This window comes from Catharus ustulatus, chromosome 5 (assembly GCF_009819885.2).
Source record: "Catharus ustulatus isolate bCatUst1 chromosome 5, bCatUst1.pri.v2, whole genome shotgun sequence".
Lineage (NCBI taxonomy): Eukaryota > Metazoa > Chordata > Aves > Passeriformes > Turdidae > Catharus > Catharus ustulatus.
This window is the reverse complement of record NC_046225.1, coordinates 52,456,788-52,477,760: the sequence shown is the minus strand read 5'-3', so window position 1 is coordinate 52,477,760 and position 20,973 is coordinate 52,456,788. Positions and strand designations below refer to the sequence as shown.

Below are 20,973 nucleotides of genomic sequence, written 5' to 3'. Positions count from 1 at the left end.
GGATGTCACAGACAGCATAACTGGCGAAGTCCATAAAGAAGAGTAAACCAGCAGCACTGTACAGCAAATGTGCACCACACCATCTTTCCCTCAGGAGTTATGTGGGACAGTTCAGATTTCCCCCCTTCAGCTCAACATGGCACTGAATCTGTTTCACACTGGCAGAGCCCAGTGCAAGTCTGAGTGGACAGGTTTTACAGAGGAGTGAAAAGAGAGGAACATGAGGGTGAACGAAGGTGCATGCTCTCTCCAGGATGCTGGAAACCCTGCCCGCACTACTCCTAGACCTGTAAAAGATACAGGCACCAGCAGCTCTTGTGTACAAGAACACTGCTCAGGTGCTTGCTGCTCCCTTGAAGCATTACAGAGGTCCTGATGCAAGCTGATTGAATTCACACACTCAATTGGTAAAGTGATATAGGAAAACAGATCCACTTTACTTTTATTTATAAACAGTTGACAACATTGCCTCTAGCTCACAGAAAGTGTCTCAGGGAGTGTCTCACAGCGCCTCAGGGCATGCTTACATTACTGCATAACCTCCACACAGCCATGCTTCACTGCCGATTCTGGTAATGTTTGACTGACCTAGTACTGTTGACTGGGAGAGGTTTTTTGATGCATTTCACAGCAAAGTCCAAGGAAGCGTACACATCAGTCGTCTGCTTCGTTAACTACACAGACGCCAGACCAACAGAGATGCAGTCATGGTGCATGTTGGCTTATGAGTCAGAGCCTGCTCTTCCTCACAGTGGAGTAGAGGAGTCACAGTACTGACAGCACATCACCCAGCCCCAGCTGTGAACATGTGTGTGTGTCTGTGTGTGTTTATACTCAGTATCTAGACTTCATTGGTTAAGCTGCTCTGAATATGAGGAGAACAAATAAAACACCTTCCAAATTTTCCCCTCTAATTCTCCAAATCATCCTGTTTGGAGACTAACAATAAGATTCAGTAATGCTTGGGGCCTGATTAATGGTTATGCTAGGTTATTGATATCTCATCAATGCTGCTTCTAATGTACAAATGTTCATCACAGATTATCAGAAATTACCTCCCCATCATATCGATTTCATTATGGTAGTATTTGATTTAACGTAATATGTTCCTATAACACTAAATCAACTGCTGCATTTTAAAGAACAGTCAGACTGTGTTTTAATTACAGTAATTTCACGATTATAAGCCGCACCATTTTGGCTAAAATTTTGGTCCGAACCTGGAAGTGCAGCTTGTAATCTGGAGCGGCCAATATATGGACAATGTTCTGAAAGTTGCCAACTCATGAGAGAGAGCCTGCAGCAGCCCCAAGCCAAGCTGGAGCCCGGCCGGCCCCGGTAGAGGAGGGGAGGCCTGGCAGAGGCAGGCTGGGCCAGCAGAGAGGCGGGCTGGGCCAGCAGAGAGGCAGGCCGGCAGAGAGGTGGGCCGGCAGAGAGGCTGGGAAGCCCAGCAGAGAGGCGGGCTGGCAGAGAGGCCGGGAAGCCTGGCAGAGAGGCGGGCTGGGCCAGCAGAGGCAGGCCGGGTCAGCAGCATTGGAGGAGCCGGTAGAGGCAGGGAAGCCCGACAGCGCGGGGAAGCCCGACAGAGCCAGGGCCAGCAGCGCCGGCCAGGGCGAGCAAATGTGGTGGCGGTGGTGCAGGCGTCAAGTGGGGACGAGTGAGCTCGGCAGCAGCGGCAGCAGTGGCTGGCCCTGAGCAGCCCCTCCGAGTGGCAGAGCTGAGCTGGGCTGCCTGGCCCTGTTGGCAGCCCCGAGCAGGCCCAGCCCGGCCCCAAGCCAAGCCAGTAAACCCCGCGATTCCGCGATTCTGTTACTATTTGGCAACTCTGTGAAAGTTGCACACGGATCCTCGCTGTGAACGAAAGTGCGGCTTACAATCTGGTGCGGCTTATTTATGGAGGAAAAACGAAACGTTGCTGACACCCCGGAAGTGTGGTTTATACTCAGTGTGGCTTGTAATCGTGAAATTACTGTACTGCTGTTCATTTTACTTCCATGAACCTGCTAAAAACAGTTACTCACATTCCTGAAGGCATTCTGTGTCTGTGCAGTATGACTGGGATTGTCTCAGCTGAAACAGAGAAAAAGAAAAACATAACACTTAACATTAAGTCTTGGCTGGCTTTTACTGAAATCAGGATTTAATATATTGTCAGAGTAAAGTTCAAGTATAACTGATCCTTTACTGGATCACACTTTGCTTATGGTACATGAAGAATCCCAGGTATGGAGATAGTTTCTGAACACTATTTACATAATACTTTTAAATCACCTGGCTACAGTGTTATTGCTTCCAATTCAGCCGTTGAATACCTTTCAAAATTTAAATTAAAAAAATCTGTAAGGATATAAGAGCTATTATATATAGATATACCCTCTACACATATTTTGGGATTTATAATGGACAGGTGTTCTTATTATTATTTAGATCAAGTAACATTAAAATACCCTGTGATTACATCACAATAAATGATCACACTGTGATAATGGTTATTCACAGAGAAGCTGAATTACTATTTCACATTTAAACTTAGTACTTACTATTTTTTTACCCCAAGACCTTTTTTCCTTTTATTATTTTTTTAAAGTGGGTAGTAATATGTATTTTACTGTTTTTTCTCTTTATTGATGGGCAAAATTTAAAACATTTTTAGTGACTGTAATAACTATTTGATTTACAGACTAGGTAACCTTGCCAACTGCAAGAAAAGTCAACACTGGCTAACCTGCAAATCAGTACAGCTATTTTACAGATGACAGAGCCAAAAAAGGAAGACAAATATCACATCCTTTATTAGGATCAGAGATGCTAAATGGATGGGGTTTAATGTGCAGCACTATGGAAATAGATTCTATCCTCTGCTTAGGTAAACTACATGGATTATTAGTAGAATTTTTTAAAAATACAGAATTGTTACACTGCCTTGGTTAGAAATGACATTTGCTTTTTCACAGGTTTTATGACACAGTTGTGTCGCAAATCCCAAAACTTTTTGCCACAACAGGTTAATCTGTTTATTACCAGCGTAAATATATAAATATTAAAGAGAAGAAAAGCTGGTGTTCTTTATGTAGGAAATACATGAATCATTTCCAGAAAACCCATTTCCCCTTGTATTGGCATAACTGATTTAATGTATATGTATATGTATATATTCAATGTATATGTAGTCATATTATGCAAAATACATCAAGAAAACAGATGAAGTACTGAAGAAGGAAGACATCTGGGAAAGTACATATATGTTCTTCCTTTTATCATAAAGATTGTCAATTACTGACACATTTTAAAGGGGAAAAAATGTAATTGGAGATTGATCACATTAATTCTTTCATTAATATATTAAGATCTACTAGCAAATTTGCTGAGACTACAAAGAAGTCTCTCAGGAAGGAATTTGGAAGGCTGGATTTAACCTTTCAGCTATTTCTATAGCTAAAAACAGTGTTGAGGGAAATTAAGGCAGAATACTTGTCTTTGTTACTAAAGGAAAAAATCTATCAAACTATGCATATTTCCTACCCTTCTTATATAAAAGCTCATTTTATTTTAAAACTTTGGAAGTAATTTACAAAGGCGAGGTTTTATCTTAGCAATAAGTACCCATTTAAATATTTGAAAAATTTCTGAACTGGGCAAACTGGACATTCCTATACCCATATTTTAAAGAGCTCAGCAACATAATTATCTTCTGTTTGTATAAGAGTTTAATTCTGAGAGGGGCTTAATTTATAATCCCTACTTAAAACACTGTTTATAGATATTCAACACAGAAGGATGACCAGAATTAAAATGGGCAACAGATATATGGTCAGAAACATTGTACAAGCATCTCGTTACCCCACTCTGTCCCCACGATGGCAAGCCCTCATCAGCTTATCTAGTTTGCCTAGATAGAGCACACTGCCTGGGGGTGTTCTAGCCACAGTATCAGTTATCTCCCATTCTAAGTCACACTCTGTCCAATTACAACTTTTTTAAAGCATTAGGATGGCTCACTGAGCCAGGTTACAAATCTGTTTTTAACAGCTCGGCAAGAGGCTGCATATTGTCACTGTGGGATGAATCTCCACAGATCATGAAAAATGAGCAGCAGTAAAAAGAGGTTTTTCTTAATTCACTTGGGTCAACAGGTCCCTTACTGTGTAACCCAATATGAATCTGATTCCTTGTGGTCACTCATTTAGTCAAAAGACAAAAAACATTTCTGGCACATCTGTGAAACGCTTACGTAAATTGAATGGCTAGGAAAGGTAATACCTGTTGCTGAAATAAGAATGTTCTTTCTACCAATGGGCTCTCTTTTGACACTGACACCCTTTAAGGAACATAGAAACTGTTGGGAAAAACTGAATGTGCAACATTTCAGTAGTAAGGCAATTGAAAAAAGAACAATTATCAGGGACTGGAAATAAATAGTCCTTTGTATTAAGATTTTTCTAATCCAATGTAGAGGTGGAGTTTCAATGAAAGTTTGTGGAATAATGGTAAAAAGTTGAACCAGACTTCACCTGTTTCCAACAAAACCCTCAAAAATACTTCAAATACACTCAATGTTTTTCAGTCTGGGAACACTACAGAGATGATCAGAAAAATTTGAACAGAGAAGTAATTCTTCAAATACATTAACTCCTAGACACTTAAAGACAATATTATTAACAATGACTTTGATTTTATTAATACTTCAGAGATCCTTGTGTGGCTGAAAGTGTGAATGTAGTGGAAGATTAATAGCTGACTCTGATCTAACATCTACTAGAGGCAGCAACAGCCTTTTAATCTTTTTCCATATTCTAAAACAGACCCTTGAGAAGAACACAAAAATTAGGCAAGTGAAACATCAGGGCGTATTCAACAAAAGAAGAGAGTGAAAAATGTTACAAAACTAAATATTGATACTATTTTATTCCATTTAAATAAAAAGGATTATATTTGAATTTTAACATTCTCTGTGCAGTTTGTCATTCAAATATAAAAAATGGTTTAGTGCATGTGAGGCAAACAATGAACTACTTTACTTTTTATTGTCTGAAATGCAGTTATCACGTATTGTAAATTGTATGAAAGCTTGAAGAGAGCTAAAAGGAATCAAAAATCTGGTTTTAGTACAGTACAAACTTGAAAAAATAAAAGTAAAAATACTAATTACAACTGTATTTTAAAATACAACTGTGAACTTTCATTTCCTCCAAGTACATTTAAAGTCTTGAATAGCCTAAGTTAAAGTAATTTGAATTAATAATCCCCAAACCACAAGAACTCTTGGTCAATAGGAATGTTTGGTTTCTATGAAACCCCTGATAAGTTCCTGGAAGAGGCAGCAGTAGCTGAATGACAGCAAATCAGTGCCCACTTACTGACATACTGTGAATGTAAACTCAACACAACACCAAGAAAGAAGAAACCAAGTTACTTCCAGTGGTAAGAGAAAAGGGCTCTTCCTCACTCTTTCCCCATGACATCCAAATTTTGCATTGCAAAAGTAAAAAGGGCAAATTTCAAATGGTTCCTAGCTCCAATTTGAAACTGTTCTTCCTTTCTTTTCCTTTTCTAAAATATACAGCTTTTAGCCACAGTTCACTCTAACACACAGTGTTTAGATCCTGTTCCTGTGAGATCAGGACAGTTTTAACATGCCATCTTGTGGATCAACAGCATCCACCCATCAAGCACACCTGAAACCTGTCCTGCTGCTCCTCTTTCAACAGATGCCATGTCATGGTAGGAGTCTGCACAGTTTTTAACAATGACAGTCTCCCCTTTTTACCATCCCCAGCTGTGAACAAAGCCACAGTAAAGGGACACTGCTATTGGCCTCTGAAAACTCTTTTGTGAAGTCACCATATTAAGTAAAGTTTGTTATGGGTTTTTTTTCACGTGCACACGAACATGCCACTGTGTGGTGAAAACAGAGTGTGAAGGTTTTTTTTAGCTGCTGCACAAAATCACTGAATTACAACTGAAATAGTAAGCCCAGTGAAAACAGCTTCATCTAGCTAAACAAAGAACTTATTTTTCCAACACAGGGACCTCAGCCACCCAGACAATTTCAGTCTTCCCTGAAAGAAGTTAAGCTACTTTGCACCGCTCATCACAGATACCTGCTGCGGAGAAGGAAATGCACACTTTGTCTACCTCTACAGTAACTCATTGCTTCAACTCCTCTGCTTCCTCTTCAGAGGAGTTTAGTGAAACTCTTCAGGTAAGCTTTCAGAGTTTGCTATGCTGGAGTTCAACAGTCTCACAATCTCTGGGACTGATCCTGCAATCTCTGCTCTGACAATTCAATTTTTTTAAAATATTAAAATCAATAGCATATTGCCTGAAAAAAGATTCAGTGTTTCTATCCAGGGTGAACACTTTTCCTGTAAAGTTAAATGTACTATTTAAGAGTTTAAAAAAAGAGGACAGAGTTTACAAATATCAGGATATCAGGAAGATACCAATAATCAGACAGCTCACCAGTTTGTAATTTTTCAGGAGAAACAGCAGCATAATCCTTATCCAAAAGCACCTTCCAACTCCAGAAATGGTATACTAAAGAACAACAGGACTAACGGCAGGAACAAAGTGCAACCATCAATGCAGTCTAGTGTGAATGCCAGATGAGGTGAAAGTATATTATTGGTATATTATTTATCTAGGGATACATAAAATAACTATATTTTAGAATAACTTTTGAGTCTGCTCAAAGCAGAAATAAGTCCTCAGAAAAGACAATAATGAAAAATTATTAAGTTCATGAGACAGGTCAGGAAAAGACCTCCACACAAGAAATTGGGATGGATGAAAGCCCAGAGAGATGTGTGGAAGAAATAAATGAAACAGGTACAAAGATAAGGCAGCAAAAATGGATAATGGTGGGAATTAAAAGAGTACAGTAATTTCACGATTATAAGCTGCACCATTTTGACTAAAATTTTGCTCCCACCCCGGAAAGGCGGTTTACACTCAGGAGCGGCTAATATGGGAAAAATTTTCTGAAATTTCCAACCCTGGAAGTGCAGTCGAGGTGCCGAGCCGAACACCTGCCAGTAAAACCCGGCATTGTGTGATTGTTACAAATTGGTTACTGTGTTGCGCAGCGGGTGGGGCAGAGGCTCTGTGCTGGCAGCGCAGGTGAGGAGGGAGGCGGGGGCTCCGTGCTGCCATCCCTGCGGCTCGAGGGGGAGGCGGGGGCTCCTGCCCCCGCTTGCCGCCGCAGGAGCAGGTAGGCTCCGCCCCCGCCTGCTGCTGCCACCGCAGGAGTGGGAGGGCTCCTCCCCCTCCTGCCGCCATCACCGCTGCGGGAGCAGGCGGGCTCCATCCCCGCCTGCCACCGCGGGGCAGCGCCGGGCCAGGGCAAGCGAGGCCAGCGGCAGCGGCGGCCGGTCCCGAGCGGCCCCGCCAAACGGCCTCGCCGAGCTGGGCCACCCGGCCCCATCGGCAGCCCTGAGCGGGCCCCAGCCAAGCCAGTAAACCCTGTGATCCTGTTACTATTTGGCAACTTTGTTGCACGCGGCTCCTCGCTGTGAACGACAGAGCGGCTTATAATCAGGTGTGGGTAATTTATGGACAAAGAAAGAAATATAGCCGACATCCGGAGATGTGGCTTATAGTCAGTGCAGCTTGTAATCGTGATATTACTGTAGTTAAGTAGGAAAGCAAGGACAAATAACTAAATTGATATGGTCACTCATTCCATGAATACAAGTAAATTTAAAACGGAATCATAAAGATTGTTGATAGAAAATTTTATGTGATAAAGAGGGCAAAGTATCACCCCTTGTGAAAATACTTTTTTGCTATTTAAACCAGCTGGAAGCTCTGCTTTTGCTCTCCAACAATGCCAGAAGATGACAACACAATGGCATACTCCTGATTGCCATGTTTCTGGGTAATTAAATCATTGTTTAAGCTTTGTTGGCAGCCATGTCTCTTCTCTCCAAACTATATAATCGATCTAGTAAACAACATGATAAATAAATTGCTATGGTAGGATATGCCAGTCCTGAAAACATGCCAGGTTGCAAATTGAATTGCAGCATTATCTGTAAGAGTTCAGAGTTAAAGATGCAAAAAATGACACCTACATGCATTATTTCTGCTACAAGCTGACAAAGAGAAATAAGAGGAAAAGAATGGCATACTGATGGAATTTAATTGTCTCTCACACTACATTAGCTTCTCTTAGAGGAATGAGCAAGGAAAAAGTGAACACTGCCTTCCCCACTCCTTCATCTTCCATGTGTACACGCAGAATTAGAATAAATGATTGTTCATACAAGCACAGAATAACAGTCTGCAATAAAAATACAGAGCCTGGTTCTGTGAGGTGACAAGTAATTTTCTCTCCAATTCCAAGTAAGAGAGAAGGATGGTTGCTACATTTCAAAATAATATTCCTAGATTACAAACCAACTTATAAGACCCAGAATCAGCAGCCAGTTGTGAGAGGAGAACATTAGCTTTCATATTGAAAGACACATTTTATGGAGGAAGATGCATCAGAAGTCCCAGGGACCACTGCAATCTGGAGCCCTGATCTGGACACATTCTTCTCTTCATTTTTTCATTTGTTCTGGGATTGCTGTTTCACCTTGGTATCATATAGATCCTCCTTTTTCATACTTCCCTCACTTTCCTACAAGTGCCTGACTTACTGGTACTTCATTTTATAATTTTATTGACCTATGATATCAATGACATCCTCCTTTTACTGAATGCAAAGCTGAATGAATTAGTAGTGAAAAGAAGATGAAACAGTGATGATCAGGATCATTACAAGGAGCTCACAGCATCTCTGACCATGTGAAGTAAATACCAGACAACAAGTACATGAGGCAGGGTATTAAACAAAGGCATCTGAAAATGTGTACAAACAACATACATATCTTCCCAGAAGGCATTTGCAAACTTATATCTAATATGTAAAACCAAAATATGTATAGGCTTTTTGGCCGAACACTTGAGTATCTTCTGCAAAATCATGCATATTAGCAAAAGAAAAATGTACTCCTGCATAGACAGCCTTGAGGAAAAGGCTTAGAACTCGCAGTTCCAAAAAATAACTACAGTTTGCTCTAAGCATTGATTACATGAGGCCTGAGAGAAAAAGCACAATTTTCTCCTTTTTGCTCAAAAGAGATGGCTGTAACACATCTCTGATTGAAATCAGAGTTCAGCCATTCATAGTACGGATTATACCTATTAATTATTTCTGGACTATCAAGATGAAAGAATTTTCAGTGCATGATTTTTTTTACACTGTTTGCAATACACTATGCATGCCTTGAGATGATCATGAGGTGTGACTGAGATTTTCCTTTTTTTTCTTTCTAAATATATATTGGTTAAGAAGGAGCAATTTCAAGCATATTACAAAGCTCAGGAATGAGAAATGTAAAGAACGACAGACATGTTCAAAAAATCCTGATTCTTAACTCCTTATAGATTCAAGTGGACACCACTTTTCACAGTTCTTTTCTTTTTTAACATGTCTAGAAAATAGTCTCCATTTGCACTGTTTGATGCAGAATGAGATTCTAGGTTATGACATCCATTGGCAGTACGTGAATTCTGTAATACGGTTTTGTGGCCTGTACAACACCAGTACCTTGAGCATACAGTGAAAGGCAGGAAAATAGAAGTGCAAGAGCACTCAGGTACAGTCTTACCCTCTGTCACTCCAACCCTGTGTCTTATTCTTTTGGGCTGGTATCTAAGCAGGCGCATCAAGTCTTTTCCCCTGCACCTCTGAAGAATGACAGCTTCTCTGTCCTAATGAACAACGTAAAGTTCAGTGGTTGGGAAATGACTTCTTTGAATCAGCTTGAATGCAGAGGACAAAACGGGCAAGTGAGAGCAAAATGCAGTTTCCTGCCCTTGGGATGTTTGGCTGAAACAACAGACTAGAAGAAGCTGCTATATAAAAAAATAGAAGGCAAACACCATGGAAGAAGTCTCCAGAGCAACCTTCACATTTAAAGGACATTTTAAATTATAAAAAATGTATTTGGTATAGCTCTGGTGTGCTTTCAGTAAAAGCCTGCCTCAGTAGGGAAAGCCACTTTTGCTGACTATTTAAGTTGGGCTTATTTGTGCTAAAATCTTGAGAGTTTTTCAATCATTTGCAGCACCTAGTTTAGTCATCTGTGTTTATTTTGTGCTGCTTACATGACATCTCTGTCAGCCAAGACTCGTGGCTATGCTGGATACTATTTCAGACTATGCCAGTTTGAAACAGTAAGACTCTAAAATGACCTGGTCCAGAGAATTATGCAGAAACTTGATTGACAAAAAGAGTGTTTGGACCAATTATGTTGAAATAGTTTGAGAATGTGCAACTTTTGCTATAAAAATCTAGTGACAAATGAAAATACAAGAGAGATTAAAATAAAGAATTATTTGCTCTGTATCCCCCAAAGTTTTGACATAGCAACATAACTAAACATAACTAAACTTTGCAACTAGCTACTGAAGGACAAAACACAAGGTTGTAATTCCTACAGTGGTCTGTAAGTAGAACTGTTGGCAGTTTATCAAAATGGGTCATTTTACATTATAGAATTAGAAATGTTTTGGGTTAAAAAACATACTGCTCATTTTTGTAAAAACTAGTATGAGAGAATTCTGAGGTCAGTTTTTGTAAAGCAAATAATACTGTACCAGAAGGAGACAGAAAATGGATGTTCACTTGACACAAAGTCATGTGTGTTACTGGCTTGCTTGGACATTTCTGGCCACTCTAAGCAGTCATAAGCAGGTTTCAGTCTTCATGCAAGATGCTCTATGTATGATTATTCCTCATACCGCATAAACTGTATTTCCAGTCTAGTTTTCAAATTTAAACTGACCCTTGGGCATAGATCAGCCATGAGCAGCTCAGGGAGCATCGATAAACAGAGGAGTAACATAAGGAAATCATATTTCTGTATTACAAAATAAGTGAAAAAAAGAAGAAATAAAAAGGTTTAAATACAACATCATTCTTACCTAGGGACTTGCTGTATTTTGCCAAAACTAAGTCAGGAACCATTTCCTCTGGGTGTATAGAATGTCCTTCACCGCGATTCTTTCAAACAACTATCCCCTTGTCTGAGATTCCCCCCAGTAAAACCACTTGCTGTCATTTGTTGTTCCTCATCCTTGAACTTTGGCTCTTCTTGTTAAAATAAGTTTTGCAGATGGAGGAGACTGAACAGGAGATAAAGTCATGCAAGCTAACAAACCTGTCATTGTCTTTTGACAACTCTTGTGCATTTGCAGAGGATGGAAAGTCTTGTGATATTTTTCTTCTATGCTTACTTCCTCTTATGGAAATTCCCAATTAACTGCTATATCCATAGAGTAAATAGTGAACTCAACATACAATACCCAAATTGTTATTACACAACACCACCAAATCATAACCCATGGTGCTGTATTACATACTAGAAATGGTATTTATAAAGTCACAGCCAAAAATTTTAGATTTCTAGTGTTTTCTAGGAATATTTGGAGATCATAAAATCTGCTTATTATTTACAGTGGCCATACTAAAGAAATTTACACATGTGAAATGTTCATATTTTGACAACAAGGAGAACCCTGAAAAATCCAATTCAGGAAAATGATAGAACATTCAGCATAAAATAATTCAATGCCACTTAAGCATGTATATATCCATTTTAAGAACTCTGTGTATGAACAATATCTCCAAGTTAATCTAATAAGCAGCAAAATATCTTTTAAAATATTATGCACAGGGATACACAGTTCACTAACCATAAAATCTTCATGGTATTATGAATTAAGAAGGAAAAATCCAACAAAACAAAGCCCTGCTTAGTCAAGGAAAATGAAAGACAGATAAATTACCAACCCACATAATTAAGAGCTGGAATTTTTTGTCCACCAGCTTTCCTATTTGTAATTTTCTGTGGTGTTGCTAAGAACATAGTGGAAGAAGAGATTAAATGACAAGAGCTCTTCTTTTTCCATTGTATAAGCTTTAATCGTACTATAAGACGAACTGAAGTCTGCATTTGAAATAGAGATTTAAACTATATGCTATATAAAACCCCCAAAGTAATGTATTCAACCACAAATTAAACCACATACATTTTCTAAGAGTTTCGAGGTAAATATACCTATTAAACTGGAAGTTCAAATCATCATATTGGAAATTAAAACAAGAACTTCAGGTTCTAGAGGCAGACTTTTTGACCTCCTCCTGATTTTGGAATAGCACTGTCAATCAAATCTCCTGTACAGTTAATTCTAACAGAAATCCTGTGTATTTGAATAGGCTAACTCTACACATAATAGTCATGACTGAATATATCACAACTTTTTTATTAGCAGAAGCCTTAATTCTTATCAGTGTTGGTTTAGATAGGTATAAACAAATTAGTCCCTAAAAATCAGTTTACTTTAACTCAAATGCAAGTTCAAAAAAACCTACAATCAATCATGGGGGTTTTGCACAATGTCATTACTGGATTGAACGATCCCAAAAGTAACATTTTCATGCTTGGGCATCGCCTATAATTACATTATAATTCTGTTAAATTTTATTATGTTAAATCTTATCACTGAACTTCCGCATTTACAATGCTCAGTCTGGAGACAATTGCAAACACCATGTTATACAATCTGCACCAAAATCCTGTTGAGTACTGCCAGCTATAACACCATTCAAATGTATTCTGGTGTGTTTCATACCTACCCAGGTTAAAAAGAATCAAAAATTAAATATATATAGGGAACCACTCTGGGTACATAGCATGGTTGGATATCTTTTTCTCACCTAGAGTCTGAAGAAATTTTGAAGTTAGCATTTTGAGGATCCAACTTTTAGAGGTACTGTGTACCCAGTCTCCATTGAGACTTGTGGGGTTCAGCAATTTTGAGAACCAATGCCCAAACTCTTTCCTTTAGTTCTTGAAAAACCAAATTAGCTGCAAATGTATAATCTAATAGTTAAAATAAAGAGCAACAGAATTATGAGTTTGGCAGGGTTATAATGGTGGAAGGAGACGAGTTTTTTAGCACAAATAGTAAAGCTTCAGTTTGCTTGTGTTGTGTAAGACTGAGTGACAAAACAGCAACTTAGATGGAAAACTCTTACTGAAGCATGAAAGTTACAGATGCAAAAATGGCTTAGCAAGTCTCCTGCTGAGATCATACAACAGGTTACTTGAGGATAGTCGGGCTGCTGACTGAGACTTCTGAGACTTTTCTGAATTCTGCTAAATTATCCTAGCTAGTGATTTGGTCTTATAAATATTTAGGAGCATCTGCTTTCCTTTTTAGGAGAGATGAAACCTGGAATTTCCCTTTACTCCTCACAGTTACAAGTGCTAATGGGTATGATCTTTTTGGAAGGTGGATACTGAACAATAAACTCCATTCTTGCAACTACACAGAACATTGTCAGACTGCTCTTGGTGACTGCCCAAGAGCATGAACCTATTATGTGCTCACCCACATCCATAACACAGGAACTAGTGCTCCTCCAAATGATCCGTTTTTACCCACCTCACACTGCATGGAGCATTCCAGGAACAAAATCTCACAGACGTTTGTAGCATTTCTTCTAACTTTGGACACAACTCACCTACATTGTTCATGACTAGAATCGTCCAGCCACAACAAAGAGAAATGGCTGACCAGTGTCACTGTCTGTCAGTATCTTCTAGCAAAAAGCCAAAAACATTAAAAAATGCTGAGTGGGGGTCAAAATTCTGAATCGCGCTAGTTTAGATTTGCATCTGACAAGCCTGAGGAAAAAGAGCAGCAAACATGTACCCTCCTTTCTTCCAAATTTTGAATTTGGTCCTGGGGGTTCTTTTCTCACCATTTTATTATGTATTCAGAAGCCTCAAGGTTCAGAATCAACACAGCTGTGGGACATGGCACAAATATCATGTTGAGGACAAAAAGAAAATCCTTCTTGGAAAAGCACATAGAAGATTTTGAAATTGTGCCTCTAACTGGGAAACATGAGCTAGGATGGCTAGGTCTGATGTAAAGGTTCCACAGAAAGCACAACCATTCCCCACAGAAGCTTCAATTTTCTGCACCTTTGTGTCACCTTTCCAAAGTACAATTAAGAAGCCTCTTGAAGAACAACTGCCTTGAACAGCCAATGTACTCAATAACTTTAAATGATATTAATCTAGGTCCTAAGAAAGAAAAAGTGTTAAAAACAAGTACAGTAATTTCACGATTACAATCAGCCACACCTGATTGTAAGCCGCATGTCCGGGTGTCGGCAATGTTTAGGTCTTCGTCAATATATAAGCCGCACTTGATTATAAGCCACACTTTTGTTGGCAGCGAGCATTCACAAAGTTGCCAATTAGTAACAGAATCACAGGATCACTGGGTTTACTGGCAGGTGCCAACCTTGGAAACATTATTTCCAAGCAAAAAAAGATACAGATAATAGCTGTGGCAGCATACCCTGCAAGTTTTATTTATGAGCGGAAAAAGATACGAACAATAGTGTGGTCATTTTGAAAGCATTTCCAACAGATCCGCATTGCCTTTAAACAGCCGCTCAGCCACGCAGCAGGGCAGCCACTTGGGCGGGCGGGGAGCTGGGCAGCCACTCAAGCGGGCAGGGAGCAGCGCAGCTGCTCGGGTGGGCGGAGAGCAGGGCAACCGCTCGGGCAGGCGGAGAGCCTTTCAGCCACTTGGGTGGGTGGAGAGCAGGGCAGCCGCTCAGCCGCTTGGACGGGTAGGGAGCAGGGCAACCGCTTGGGTGGGCAGGGAGCTGGGCAGCCGCGCAGCCACACAAGACTAAAACCACCGAAAAAAATACAGAGAAATATCATGGGCTCAGATCAGCAGCACCGCCCCGTTGCTGGGGACGCGTGGGCTCCGGCTCGGCTTGGGGCTGCTGCGGGCTCTCACTTCCGGGTTGGAAAATTTCTGAAAATCGTACGTATATAGGCCGCTCCGTAATACAAGCCGCACATCTGGGTATGGACCAAAACTTTAGTCAAAATGGTGTGGCTTATAATAGTGAAATTACTGTACATGAAAATCAACAAGGGGCAGTACATCAAATGAAGTTGATGTATATTGTAATCTTAAAAATAATTTAACCAAATTAAGAGTTGTAACCAAGTTTACCTAATTGCTCACAGTTCATAATTGTTAATGTTATTAAAATATATATATACTTTTACTTAGAAAAAAAATGAAGTACTTTGTAGCTTATTTTTCAACAGACATTGAACTAAGTTCAATACAGAAACAAAGAAACATAGCTATTTTACAGGTTACAGTTACAGCAATGGATGTAACTTGCTTGAAGTTGCTCAACTATCAATGAGTTGGCAAGAAACAGAACTCAAAACTCAGAATGACTGGATTCGCAACTTCAGAACTTCTTAGAGAGTAGTTTTAAAAATTTAGATATTATCATCTTGCCATATGAGTATGTGCAACTTTATATGTGTGGAATTACCTTGACCACAAAGACTTTTCTGGGTAGTTTCTTTGGTTTTATGCAGACTGAAAAAAAGGTATATAAAAGAAACATTACAACAGAAACAGTGTCAATGGTGTCAAAATGCAGCTCTGGGAAATAAACAAAAAGCTGTAATTTGTATTGACTATTGAAAAGCTCATCAGAAATTTGGATACACAGGTTCTAACTGTATATGCTACTGAATAAGCAGAATCAAAAGCACCAGTAACTGCAAATCTGCAAGAGCTGAAGTAATGTCTGAATAATCACCCTTCTGAATATCCTCGTGTTATCCTTACCAGATTAATCAGTCTTCTCATTGCATGTTCATGTGAGCAGATGCATTCACAGGGATCAAATCCGCCTTCTGCCATGGCTCTCTGGATACACCTGAACTTGTATGTGAATACCTAAGAAGAATAAGAATAAAAGGATAATGAATTCTTTTTTCAACTGACCTTATTTTCCAGAGACTCACACATCAAGTTTCAATTCATTTAATGCCAGGGTGAAAAAGCAAAACAAAGCAGGGTAATCCTATTATTCCTTTGGCAATATGAATGAAGAAGTCTGGTATGTGCAGTTACGTTTTGATGTTGCTGAAAACACTGTCTCACACAATTTTTTTTCAAGACTGTGTGTGTGTCTTCCCTGGGTTTTCTCACATATCAAAATGAAATACTCCTAACAAACACGAAGTACAAAGATGAAATTCTTGTCTCTCATCTGCACAGTGGGACTCTTAAGTGTACATATACAAATCGAAAGGTCAGGGGAACTTGTTCTCCTAAACCCTAATAACTGCCTGCATTGTCCCTCCAGATCAATGTACAGGAAAATAATTTAAAACTCAGTAAGTTTTTTGCTAAAGGAAACAATCATCTTTGTTGATAATGAAAGCAAGCAGCAGGGGTACAAAAGGAAACACTTTAAAAATGGAGTTATGCACACTAATTTTAGATCAAAGAAGTATGTTAATCACTTAGCAATACAGAATGTTCAAAGAAACTGTAATAGACATGATAGGAAAGCAACTCTAGATTAATCCCTTGCTAAAAACAACTTATACCAGACATGTCAGGCGAGTTCAAATGTATGTTTACTATTTACCAGTAACTTTTCAGTGATTTAATTGAGGGTCAGACTGTGCAGCAGACTGCAAGGCATTTCTAACCTTGTGGTCAAATCTGGGATTGATTTCTCTCAAATGAGGACTCAGGATATATTAGGTAGTTCTGCAAAAAGAAATATTTTTCACTTGCCATCAGTTAAACTGTATTCAGAATGTGTTAGTGTTGCATGCACTCAGGCTCTAATGTGAACACAACTGGCAAGCTTAACAAACACAGCAGCACAGAGCAGATACAACCTCTCAATTCCTAAAACAAGTACTTTATGAAGGTACCAGCCATCTGAAAAGGTTGTGCTGAATCAACAGATGTGCTCTGCAGCCATTGCCTATAAAAACTTACAGCACTGATCACACATGAGCATTTTAATGTTTCAGTGTCACTAGAAAAAAGAGGAATAATATATGTCTGTAAGACATCTTCATTCAACAGAATATAACATTGCTACAGCTCTACCCTCTTGGGGGAGAAAAAAGCAAATGCATTTCAGAAGTCCTTCCTTTGTTAATGCCTACTATTCTTCTGAATAAACCTTTACCATGGTGGAGAGAGCCAGAGAGTAAAAGAAACTGAGAGATATCTGTCTTAATATTGGAGTTTGAACATCAATGCCCTTAACCTGCTAGGGTCTCCACTTTTTAAAAAGAAAACTGAAAAAAAGAGAAAAAAAAATTGAAGGGATGGAGGAAATTATTTTTGCCTAATACTAAGAAAACATAATCTGGCTATGTAGTGCAAAGATGACTGAGGGATGACTTGATTATGTAGCACACAAGTACAGTAATTTCACGATTACAAGCTGCACCTGATTATAAGCCGCAGGTCTGGGTTTTTGTCCATAAATAAGCTGCACCGGCTTGTAAGCCGCACTTTCATTCGCAGCGAGGATCCGTGTGCAACTTTCACAGAGTTGCCAAATAGTAACAGAATTGCGGGATCACGGGGTTTACTGGCTTGGCCCTGCTCGGGGCGGCCACCAGGGAGTGGCCCTGGCCCTGCTCTCCGCTGCAGCCGGGAGGCAGGGGAGCGGCGTGCCCAGCCGGTGCTGCCGGGAAGAGGGAGAGGGACGTGCCCGGCCAGTGCCACCACCATGATCCCCAGGGCCGGGCAGCGTTGCCACTGTGCCACCTCTGCCCTGCCGCCCAGGGCTGGGTGGGCTCTGGCTCGGCGCTGCTGCTGGCTCAGACTTCCTGGTTGGGAAATTTCCAAAATTTGTTCACATATAAGCCGCTCCTGAATGTAAGCCGCACTTCCAGTTTGGGAGAAAAATTTTAGTCAAAATGGTGCGGCTTATAATAGTGAAATTACTGTACTTTTGAAAAGAAAAAACACGCCCAAGTACTGAATTCTTCAATGAAGATGTAATGAAGAACCAGTAATTGGAAGGTGTGATTAACCAAATTTAAAAAAAAAGCAATTTTTACCATCACTGTAACTGATCAGTGCAACAAACTGCCCAAGAAACAGTTGGAAGTGGATTTCCCAACACCCACTGCATTCAGATATGCTTCAGTAAAGTACAGGTTACTGAGTAAAGCACAGAAGCACCCAAGTTCAGATATCATGTCCTGCAATATACAGGAGATCAGAGCAGATGATCTAATAACTCTTCTTGAGAATTACTGTAAGGCTACTACACTAACTTTGATGAAATTATTTCAGAACCACTAGAACCACATGATAGCAATAGAGGAAATTTTTTAACTGAACAGTCTCCCTGAATAATATACCACACCAAGCAGAGCAGCCTTTTTAAAACTATCTTAGGATAAGGAACAGATAAAAGCACTGATTACCAAACAGTGGAAGATAGCTTCTCTGGATATAATGCTGGCATCCACAAGAAGGTAGTTGCAAAAAAGTATTTCATTGCAAGTTGAAATAATTTATGGGTCAGTAACACATAATAATGTCACAGCAATTCACAGCCAAGTGTTTATATTATAGAGGACTGAACAAAAACTAAACACCAAGTAAGAGCCACCATTGATAAAACCAGGCTAACATTCTCTATAGTGCATACAAGTGGAAAAAAAACAAAACCAAACAACAATAAACGGGAAAAGTTAATCTGTCATACAACATCATAAATTTAAGTGGAGGTGAGCTAGGCACCTGTACATGACAAGTTACCTCAATGAGCTTAAGAAAGCAAAAGACACATCACCAAGTAAAATGCCATCCAAGCTTTGAACAAAAGATCTCTTATCAGCTTTCCCATTTTCACGTGATGCTGAAACGAATCATCCTTTCTTTCCTCCAAGCCTATAACAAACTGTTTCACTGGCAAAGAACCAAAGACTGACCATGTACTTTAGGAAAAGCACCAGGTTTCCCCCTAAAAAAAAGATGCTAAAATATTGTTTTTAAAATACGCTTAAAATCCAGGTAAATAATTCCCCTTTATGCAATTATTTTTTGATGGAACTGAAGGAAACAGATTTTATATATCTGCCCAATTACAAAGAAGAGAGAAACATTCTACGATGATTTTCACTTGCAAAATGACACTCTCATGTCTTTATTTCTTTTTAAAATATTCTTAACTGTGTTCTTTGTAACACACTTCAAATGCATATAGTACTAAGTTCTGTAATCAGATCTAAAGGTTTATTAGCATTTTGTGACCCTGTCTAAGAATAAGAGACTAGTATTTTTATATACCACAAAGTAGGATTTCTTGGCTCCTTAGGCAGCCTGTTTGTATCAAAATCCTGTTCCACAATTGCAGTGTGCTTCCTGCCCTGCCTCCCGGTACTTGCAATTGTCTGATCTCACGTCAGCAGCTAACTTGTTCTGCTCAGCTCTGACCTCTTTGTTGTGAGTCACACAAGCCCTCCACCTTTGGCAAATACAGTTGTTCTACATACAGTGTATCACAGAAAATAGGAAAATGTGCTCTACTCTTTTCCTCCTGACTTGGAGAAAGAAATAAAATGCTTGTAGTTTACTTATTTTTTCCTGTATGTTATTTTGTTTATCATTACCTTGTTTTCCTTGGAGTTAATAGAGCTGGTTTATACCAGTTGATAGGACCACAGCAATCAGTAAGGCTACGATGTCAAATACCTGCAAGTCCTCTGACTGGCAGTGTCTTTTACTCAACTCAAAATGACCACATTTTGGGTTGGTCATATTATTGCTAGAAAAGTATTTAAATCACAGGGTTTACAAACAGCTGGAAGACGTGATCAGTAAATATGCCAAAGCTCCCTATGATAATAGCTGAGAAGACATCTATTATGGCCTCCAGACTAGCAAACTGATAGAGATCATAATAAAGGAAAGAATTAGTAAACATGAACAAATATGATGTACCATCACAGAGTCTATATGACCATTCCAGTGTAATGAAGCCCACAGAGGTAATCATAAATAGAACTGCTGAAATTAAAATACTGTGGTCTGAGTTTGAATTACTGTAATTCAGGAGTAAAGTGGAGGATGGTCTCTGACGATTTAAGTCAGAAATAAAAGCCTCTCATTACTTTTTGACTTGAGTATCTATTTGAAATTGTAGCCAGTGAAGCCATATGGAAAATATTTCTAGTCTCTCATGATTAAAAAAATAGCATTCTCAATTACAGTAACTATTGTAAATTGTTTCTTTTATTATCTTCTCCACTCCCAGCCCTACAGCAGTGTGTTATATTTTATACATCCTACTATCAAAGCCACAATTTTTATGGCTACAATCTGGCTGGGGGGGTAGCAGTCCCTGGAGACTGTTCTGTATTTTGAATTATTGCATTGACTATACATTATTTCCCAATTCTGCAACACCGCTCCCGAGTACAGTAATTTCATGATTATAAGCCGCACCAATTTGACTAAAATTTTGGTCCGAACCCAAAGTGCGGCTTATAATCAGGTGTGGCTTATATATGGACAAAGAACAAAAAGTTGCTGTTTTAGTTTGGAAGACAGGTGTCTGCTGAGAAAGGCAGGAGCTTCTCTTTGAAATGGAGAATGTAAACCCCCTCTCTCCAAATTATTATAATTTTGAAATCAAGGGGCTTTCAGGCAAAAATACGGGAATTAGGAATAACAGTTCTTTTCTAGGGAAATTAAAATAGAAATACAGTACTACAAAGAAACAAACTCCAAACTCTGACAAAGTCAGAGTACAACCTGACACCCTGTCAGGCAGGGTGTTGGTGGCAGTCCCATTAAACGGTGGCTGCATCCTCCTGCAGTGACAGATGTGATTCAGTTGGAGCAGTGCTCCTGCAGAAGGTGCAGTTTCCCTCCGGAGGTCCAGTGCTGATGTGGAGTTTTTTCCAGTTTTCCTCTGGAGTCCAGTGGAGAAAGGGGCTCCCTTAGTGTCCCAAAATCTCTGTTTTTATCTTGATAAAAAATGTTGGGCTCTTCCCCCTGGCTGGAGCAACTTCCAATGGGATG

At 39.5% G+C, this 20,973-nt stretch overlaps 1 protein-coding gene across 3 annotated transcripts in view; it reads right to left on the bottom strand.

The window, feature by feature from the left end:
* The window catches only part of SMIM14 (small integral membrane protein 14), a 54,606-nt gene that overhangs the window by 10,683 nt on the left and 22,950 nt on the right, over nucleotides 1-20,973 (bottom strand). For all 3 annotated transcript variants that reach the window (XM_033060985.2, XM_033060987.1, XM_033060988.2), the window contains exons 2-3: nucleotides 15,742-15,852; nucleotides 2,022-2,070 (exon numbers count right to left, since the gene is read on the bottom strand). In XM_033060985.2, coding sequence (XP_032916876.1) covers nucleotides 2,022-2,070; nucleotides 15,742-15,816 — 124 coding nt within the window. In that variant the 5' untranslated portion in view covers nucleotides 15,817-15,852. The remainder of the gene's footprint in view (nucleotides 1-2,021; nucleotides 2,071-15,741; nucleotides 15,853-20,973) is intronic.